Here is an 8,950-nt window from a genome sequence, read left to right as displayed (position 1 = left end):
CATCAAGTCGCGGCGCCGCTCGTGCGCCAACCCGTCGCCGGTGCACGGCGGCCGCGGCTGCACCGGCGCCGATGCGCAGGAGATCATGTGCCACTCGAACCCGCCGTGCCCCACCGAGACCACCCTGCCGGTGGACGGCGGCTGGGGGCGCTGGGGCAGCTGGGGCCGCTGCTCGGCGCGCTGCGGCGGCGGCTTCCGGCGGCGGCGGCGCGCCTGCGACAGCCCGCGCCCCGTCAACGGCGGCCGGCCGTGCCTCGGCTGCGACCTGGAGTACGGCGCGTGCGGCGCGCAGCCGTGCGCCGAGCAGCGCCGGCTCACCGGCTGGACGCCGTGGCTGGCGGCCAACGGCAGCGATGGCCGCCAGCAGCGGTTCCGGTTCGAGTGCGCGGCGCCGGTGGCGGAGCCCGGCCTGATCCGGGTGTCGTCAGTCCGGCTGGACGAGCGGCACTGTGACGCCGATGGACGCTGCTCGCCAGGTAAGGATCCCCGCTCATCTGGCGCCATCCTCTCGCCGCTCGCCATCCCCTCTACCTGGGCGATGCCCTCCCTCGCCTCATGTTGTCACCTGTCACTATTCCCCTTGCCTATTTCCTGATATCTGTAGTCGGATCTCACGCTGTCTCGCTCGCCAGATTCTCCAACATCTGATCTTCCCCGTTGCCTTTATCTCGTCCTCACCCACCAACCTATGGCTTGTGGCAAGTTCTATATTGCCAGGATGAAGGAGGTATCTCTTAATTTTGTACCCTCTTCTCTGACGAAGCAGGGTTATGTGGAGATGCAACAGAGCCACGGAACGAGGTTGCGTGCATGTTCAGATTACGTTATTTGCAATTAAAAGCTGTCGGCTAATTTGACCTCAGATAATTTGCTGCCTAAGTGCTTGTGCCATTATCGATGGCATGAATGTGCACCTTGGAGCCCTGAGCCCGTTTTAGGCTTCAGCTCCCAGAACGCTACTGGATTACCTAAGAAACTTATCAGTTAATATGGTTTGTTTACCGGGTACGTTCGTCTTCCATGTGACATCGGCTGTCCCTAATACCTCACACACGCTTGTCTACGTTCCCCTAACGGTCACGCCATGGTTTCGTGCTGCAGCCAACTGGACGGGCCTGGGCTGGGGCGACTGGAGTCCGTGGTCCGAGTGTTCCGTCCCTTGCGGCGGCGGTGTGCAGACCAAGTCTCGCACGTGCGACGGAGACAGCGCCGCCTGTCTGGGACCCAGCCGCGTGGAGCAGGAGTGTAACGTTCAACGCTGCAAAGGTAAGCCTCGATGACGCGATGGGGGGCAGCTTACGCAGTTCGAGCGTTGCTTACGCACATGAATTAATGATGAAATGTGCATTTTTCTGTGGTCCGTACGCGCGTGTTTGTTTTTAGGGGCTCTGTGATGGGTGAACAGATACGACCAACTGCAACCAAGTACAGGACTCATTCACACTAGCGTAAGAGAAACCCCTGGTGCTTGGATGTACCGGGGCCTTCTGGATCCGTGGCCGCCTGTGCTCATGGGCACACATCATGAAGTCACGGGACGGCCGGGCATGCCAAGAGCCACGGCCTTGCCTTGTGCGGAGGACGGATGTGATGGGGGGGTGGGGGGGGCACTGCATCCGACTGCAGCTGGAGCCGCGAGGGCCGGCCGACGCTGACCGGGTGGTCCCGGGTCCTCAGGCGACTGGTCCTGCTGGTCCGAGTGGTCCGCCTGCAGCGTCTCCTGCGGTGTGGGCCGTCGCCGGCGCGACAGAGAGTGCCGGGCGACTGCGGCCGCCGGCTCCGCCGACGTGATCTGCGACGGTGCTGCCACCTCTGAGGAGCCGTGCGAAATGACCAGCTGCACGAGCCTTGAGGGGTGGAATCAATGGTACGAACTACGAACTTTAACTTTTGACATCTTGTGACTTGAACGCGATGGCGAAAGGTGGATGGAGGAGCTAACTGGAACTTTCCTTAATATGGCCAAAGTTAGGAAAAACCGATAATTTCTGAACTTCGAAAAACATTTCAATAATGGAAGTTTGTTTTGGAGCACTGCTTTGAAAGTCAAGGCACCTTCCGGACATTGGCTCGGGCACAATGGCTTGAGCAGAATATTGCGCCGCGCATAGTTCAAGTCCCTCTCGCCGGCGCGGTCTGGAGCAGTGTCGGCTGCCGAGCGGGTCTCCCTGGCGCGTACAGCGCGCCGCACCGCCAGCCCGCCTGGCGCGCCTGACCTGCACGCCCGTGCCCCCGCCGCCAGGTCCGTGTGGAGCCTGTGCGACGCACGCGGCGAGCAGCACCGCGCCCGCCACTGCATGGTCTCGGAGCCGGGCGGCGAGCTGTGCCAGGGCGAAGACCGCCAGGCCCGGCTCTGCGTCGACACTGGCGACGGTAGGTGTCGCCACCAGCGGGCTGAGGGCTGCGGAAATGCCCGGTCGGTCCCCCGCCGCGGCAGTGTTGAGATTCTTGCTGGTCTTAGGCGGTGGACCAAGTGCCACTGACCGAAGCCCGGTCGATTTGAGTGGGGTAATCAGTAGGTGTTGATTTCATTCCCGCGTTGAATGCTGCAAGGCTAGTGGCGGGTTGTGGAATGTTTTTGGGTATGAAATGAAGCTACTTAAAATCTTGCGTAGTTCTGCTGTACATTAGATAAATGTGCTTAACTGGCCACCCGAAGGCCGGGGCTGTCCCACAACAGCGGAGTGACGAGTGGTCACTCCTCCCTGGCGAGCCCCCGTAAGTGGGCCCGTTTGCAACAGCGCCGCCACAACGCCCTCTCCCTGCAGAGAGCGTACTGTTGGCGGCCACGGGCACCGCGCCGGCCATCGGCACCGGCCGCATGGTGGCCGCCTGCCTCGGCTGCTTCTGCACCGGCGCCCTGCTGGCGACCGTCTGCACGTACTACCACCTGACGCGGCGGCGCCACCCGGGCGTGCGCTCCTCTAAGTACTACGACGCGCTGCCGAAGGCGGTCAGCCCCAACGCGTACGTGACGGTGCGCGGCGTGCCGGGCGTGCACGAGCTGGCCGAGCTGAAGAACGGCCGCCGCCGCAACGGCTCGGTCAAGGGCGGCGAGCTGGTCTCGGAGAAGACGGCCACCATCCGCCGCAGCGGCAGCACCCGCTACAACCCGGTGAGCGCGGCCGAGCTGCGCGCCAACCTCGCCTCGGACGCCATCTATTGAGCACCGTGCTCCCGCGGAGCACAGCCTCGAGTACAAAACGCGTGCAGGCGCCGCGACAGACGTGAAACGCTTCGCGGCCCGCTGATGTGTGTTCTGTGAGTGCGTGTGGTGCGGCGCGCAGTGTGGCGTGAGCGATTTGTGATCATTGTTTTCATTGTGACTCGTGTTTGCAGGTCATTTCATCTTCGTAAATGTGGACGATTAACATTGCGCGGTGATGGCACGGGTGCCTGCCATAACACTTTTGCTGCACAGGGCTGGGCTCTGCAGGGCTCGCGTTCGCGCGGGGTCTCTTCAGCCCCGCACAAGACTTGCGAACAAATGACGTCAGCGGTTGCGCTTGGTTTGAAATGCAAGTCGTTTCAAGCCGAAGCGCAGAGCCGGCTGAGTTTTCCGATCATGCTTTTGATGGCGGTTCATCTTTGCCGTCAAGTGGAGATGCCTCTTATTCTACATCGGATAGCAACGCTGCGTCACAGTTGTGCCGATGACGATCCACGTCATCGTGAGACAGCAGCCCGGGCCAGGCCGCCACACGTCGCGGAAAGGCGGGCCGGCAGGCATCACTAGCATTTTGAGGTAAATGTGGATCGGTGTGTAGGTGCCAATTGAGATGCGTGGCGTGTTCCGTCTGGGGGCACGAGGAACCTGGTGTTGTCGGCGGCACGGGAGCCGCCCGTGCCGTGCTCCTGTTTCCCAATGCTGTTGCTCGACGCTCTCAGTGTCGCCCCCAATCACGTGATGCTGAAATACACCGGATGAGATTATTGTCAGTAGTTTCAATGCATCGGCTTCCGCAGCCTGCGGGACCGTGGATGCCAGCCGCTGGCTTCGGCTCCGCCACCGGGCGGCCTTCAAAACGTAACCAGCGCCTGCCCGGGTTCCAACACCGTGTCAGTCAGATCCGCGGCGACGAGCGGCGCGTCCTGTCCGCGAGAACGTTCGTTCGCCGCTTCGGGCTCAGTTGACAGCCTTCATATGCGGGTACTTCGGCAGTCTCGGAGCGCACCGATCGTGCACGTGCGCGCCTCAATGAATCGGACCACGGCTGGGAGTTGAAGCGCGTTTGGGCGTCGGTGTCTGCGCGTTGTGCGACGGTTCCTAATTCTCGAGAGCTTGATTTACACCCGCGCGGGCTCAGAGGGGAGAAAACATCGCTAGCACGCACCGATATGCAGGCCACGCCACCAGCAAGCTATGCGAGTACAATCATAAATCGATTTTTATTCTCAAATATAACGCGTTGTGGGGCAGGACTGTGCAGTTATCGCGGCATTCATCGCACTGTCATGTATCAACAAGAGAGCCGGGGAAGCGCAACTACTACGCAACAAGCGCTTCATCTGCTCCTTCCAGGTTCCAAACCACCCACAGCGTATGCGTAAATTGCGGGCGATGCTTCATACCAAAGTTCCACAAATAAGGTCACCAAGCATGGCGCGAGTCGCATCGAGTGCACATCGAGCGCCAAACATCGAAGCCGCGTCCATTCCCACGAGCCTCATCCTGCTTCAACCCAACCTGTTCGCATCGCAAGTGGCTGATCGCTCCCACATCCGCAACACCCGCGGCTGATCGCTACCACGTCCGCATCGCATGTGGCTGATCGCTCTCACGTCCGCATCGCATGTGGCTGATCGCTCCCACGTCCGCAACGCATGTGGCTGATCGCTCCCACGTCTGCAACACCCGCGGCTGATCGCTCTCACGTCCGCATCGCATGTGGCTGACCGCTCTCACGTCCGCGCCACCGCGGCTGATCGCTCTCACGTCCGCATCGCATGTGGCTGACCGCTCTCACGTCCGCGCCATACGTGGCTGATCGCTTCCACTCGTGCTCGCGGCGCTACCGGTCACCATGAGACGCCCAGAGATCAGCCACCGACCGACCATCACGTGGGTCAAGCCAGCGCCGACGCGAGGCTCTGCGTCCGGCGGTCAGACGGAGCCGATGCCGTCAGGTGGTGGCCCGGCTGCCGTCCGGGCCGGCCGGCGCTCGCCAGCTCGGCCAGCTCCCAGCCGGCTGACATACCTCTACTCGACGCCGTGTTTGCTGGCGAGCGCGCGCCGCCGGTACAGCCAGTACTGCTCCCGTATCGTGTCGTGCTCGGCGGCCAGCTCGGCGCAGAGCCGCAGCGCGCGCTGCAGCGCCGCCTCGTCGCCGGCGGCGGCGCGTTCGGCGCTGGCGTCCACCACAAACGCCAGCAGCTGCGGCGCGCGGCAGCCGGCCGCCACGAGACCGTCGCAGAACTCGGTCACGTCCGACGCGCCGGCCAGCCCCTCCGGCGCGTGGAACAGCACGCCGCGCAGGTAGTTCCAGGCCGACTCGTTGTTCTTGACCTTGCGCAGAGCGGCCAGGCAGAAGGCGACCTCGCGCGCCACCGCCTCGGCCGTGAAGCCGGTCGTGTTGTTGACGACGAAGTAGCGCTGGTTCCAGGCCGAGTTGTTGCGCACGTCCTCGTCGATGAGCCGCTCGGCGAACTCCAGCTCGCCGTCGAACAGGTCGAAGCGCCGCACGGCCCACTGGCGGTACTGCCAGGCGTGGAAGTTCTTGGGGTCCTGCGCAAGCACGAGCTCGGTCAGGCGGCGCTCGTCGCCCGGCCGGCCGCGCCGCTCCACCAGCACGCGCCGGTGGTGCCACACCTGGTAGTTCTTGGGGTGGTCCTCGATCATGCGCCGGATGAAGTCCAGCTCGGGCTGCAGCGGGCAGCCGAGCTCCAGTAGCAGGTGGCGCCGGTGGTGCCAAGACGGTGTAGTTGGCGGCGTTCAGCTCCAGCGCCGCCGACGTCAGCCGCAGCGCGCGGCCGGACACCTCGCCCGAGCGCAGCACGGCGCGGAAGTAGTCGTGTACGTCGGAGAAGCGCTCCGAGTAGAGGATGCGCACCACCGGGTGCGGCCCGTCGTCCTGCGGCAGCGGCGTCACGTCCCGCCACTCGTCCCGGTCGGAATACGGCACCCAGTCGGGGTCGTCCACGCTCGTCTCCTCGAACATGGCCGACGCCGACGACGCGTCCCCGCCCCCGTCCGCCGACATGGCCACTGAGGCTGGTGGGGCGCTCAGGCTGAGGCCCACTGGGGGCTGCCGTGTAGGCTGCGCCACAAGATGGCACCTGGTACGCTTGTTTAGTTTCCTGCAATGGAAACAGATCATATGCTAAGCACAGAATGTACTTAACACACATAACTGGATGCCACATTGTGCCAAAGGGAGCCACATGGCGTCAGTACAGTACTTACATAAATGACTGTTAACTGATGACCAAGTGGAATGTTATATTTCATGACTTGTTTGTAAACACAAACAGGTTTCTCAATGTTTCAAATGAATGAAACCACAAATAACAAGATTAATTGTCAACTTAATGCTTGCCTCTTGGGCTTCTTCCATCTCATTTGTCATCCATAACAACAAGACTGAACTATAGTAGCATTTTGAGCAGGCCATACTTGTTACAAGGAACATGTCATCCTATCACAGTTAAATTAAGTCCAACTCATGCCACACTATTTACATGAACCAGCCTATTACTCCCTCATATTTCTTGGCACACACAAATCAACTCTTCATAATTACACTCAGACTTAAATAGAATAAAATGAAGTAACTACCCACAGAGCTGCCGAGATAAGCTTTGGAAACAACAGGCTAAGTAAGAAATACAAATTTGGGCATTTTGGCAGATTGAACTAGTAGCTGTTGCCATAGTTTAAATAGCCATATTGCACATTTGCAGGTACTGACCCTCTAAAAAAAACTGCTACCTGATGAGTGTTATTATTGAATCATTTGTCAAATACCTCTCAAACCAGAGCCTGCAAAAATAACAATTTCATGTTTGACCAGCAATGGAAAATACATCACTTGGTTGGTGAATCTTATTGCAAAATATGGTATGAAGAGCAGCCTTAGGGACTCTGTAGTTAGCAGGTTACACAACATGTTTGCATCACATCACCAATAATGAGATGCATGATCTCACATCACCAGTAATGAGAAAGCATGATCTCAGATAACATGGATTAGGCATCAAAAACTGTTCACATAATAGTCACAATCTTTGTCTGAAAATTGGTGTACTGATACATGAGTAGGACTAGCATAAAGCAAAGGTAGTTTTACTTTTTGATCCAGTGTAAATCCCCACAAAATTACAAGGGTACTCAATCTTGGATCCTTAATTAGATGACCACAACATAATTATTAATAAAGATTGGCAAAGGTCATAAAGCAATTATAATATGATGCAACATCTACCATCATCCCCCCCCCCATGAAAAAGAATTAGGCTGTGCATATACAACCCCAAAATGGAGGGCTTATACACCCTCCAAAATGGAGGGTGGCTACGCACCGGGCTTACACACTCCAAAATTTTTTCTGAAGCAAATTCAAACATGCACAGTCCTGTGCAAAAAGTTTGGCTTGAGGCGTTATAAGCATGAGACGATTACGAAATGTGAATGCGAATAAATTCTAACTAGGGCTTCTTATGTCGGGACAGAGGCACAGTTTCTAATGCCTAGGGGGGGAGTCCACACTCTACAGAGATGTTGAGCATGCCGGTGAACATTGACCCATAAGTTTAATTGAGGCCAACGACTTGCATAAACACAGCTGGGTCCTATTTCATCTGGGAATGTTCAACTGTAAGTCAGAATCAATTAGTGAAAAGTTAGGTGCACACTACCCTTACAGGCAATTGCTCAAAGATCATTCCGTCCCTGCCTGGAGTGTCTACCGGCTGCACTCTGGCGACCTGGAGGGGGGTTTGCCTGATGGGTTCGTCTGGAGGCCCTAACAGATATACATCCTACATTGGTGCCCTTCCTGGCGCGAAAGGCCCTTTAGCGGCTTCTGGCCGGAACATTTGCCCCTGGATACGCACAAGAATGCTCATTGGTGCAACAAGATCCCTGATAACTGCAGCTGGTCCAATAACTGGCACAGAGGACCAATGTTTGGCCAACGGGCCCTTGACCAAAATGGGGGTAAAGGGCCCGAAAGGGCCCCGGGTCACCCCTGGCCGACTCGGGAGTCCTGTCACAGGACCCCCTGTTGGACACTGTGGGCCTGACCGTCAAAAGACCACTCATTGCTGTATGGGCTCCGACCAATGCAAATCGTGGCCCTCGGCCTCGTTCCTGCTGGGAAAATGGGCGCCCAGGGTTCAGAGCAACACGGAGTCGACTATTCGGTGTAGTGGTCTCCAGCCGAAATAGGTGCCCGTATTGTCCCAGGGGCTCACAATCGGTGAAAGAGGGATATTGGCTGGCATTTGGGGTCACAGCCATGCGGGCCAGGATAACCTGCAGCCTTTCGACCCTACGGCCATTCAGCCTTCCCATCAGGCCATTGATCGTCAGTCTTGAAGGGCACATCGGTCCCTCTTCGGGTACCCTCGAACACTCCCTGACCAACTCGGGGGCCCTTGTCAATGCCGGACCTCCAGTTAGGCGATATGTGTCCCTGGCCAACACGGGACCCTTCACTGGCTCCGGGTGCGCCGAGCAATGTAAATCGCGGGATCTGACCTTGTCCCTGGTTGGGAAATAGGCTCCCAGGCCCAGACCAGGGTCTAATCGGTGCAACGGGCTCTCCGGCTGGTATCTGATGATCTGACCCATACCTTCTTAATGGCCTTTTGCCAGTGCTTTGGGTTTCATATCGGATTTACGGTGCTCCCATTCACGTTTTTTTCATGGTCACCTGAATGACACTTCAGGCTTACGAGCAACCACTTTCTCCCCATGTCAGTCTGGTGTCAAGAGCAAACTGAGTTCAGG

General features: G+C 58.3%; 1 protein-coding gene and 1 pseudogene across 1 annotated transcript; one reads left to right on the top strand and one right to left on the bottom strand.

Moving 5' to 3' along the window:
• The first annotated feature begins 85 nt into the window (after positions 1-85).
• Positions 86-2,688, top strand: LOC119090174 (semaphorin-5A). Its single transcript, XM_037212965.1, has 6 exons — positions 86-147; positions 352-476; positions 1,102-1,266; positions 1,678-1,867; positions 2,243-2,373; positions 2,681-2,688. Exons 1-6 carry the CDS (start codon positions 86-88, stop codon positions 2,686-2,688), a joined length of 681 nt encoding a protein of 226 aa, XP_037068860.1.
• Positions 2,689-4,409: 1,721 nt separating this feature from the next.
• LOC119089554 (protein farnesyltransferase/geranylgeranyltransferase type-1 subunit alpha-like) lies at positions 4,410-6,289 on the bottom strand (annotated as a pseudogene).
• Between the last annotated feature and the right edge of the window lie 2,661 nt (positions 6,290-8,950).

This window comes from Pollicipes pollicipes, unplaced genomic scaffold (genome assembly GCF_011947565.3).
Source record: "Pollicipes pollicipes isolate AB1234 unplaced genomic scaffold, Ppol_2.1 Scaffold_3087;HRSCAF=3621_pilon_pilon_pilon, whole genome shotgun sequence".
NCBI classification, from domain to species: domain Eukaryota; kingdom Metazoa; phylum Arthropoda; class Thecostraca; order Pollicipedomorpha; family Pollicipedidae; genus Pollicipes; species Pollicipes pollicipes.
Note: the sequence above shows the minus strand (reverse complement) of the source record. Positions and strands in the feature narration are given on the sequence as shown.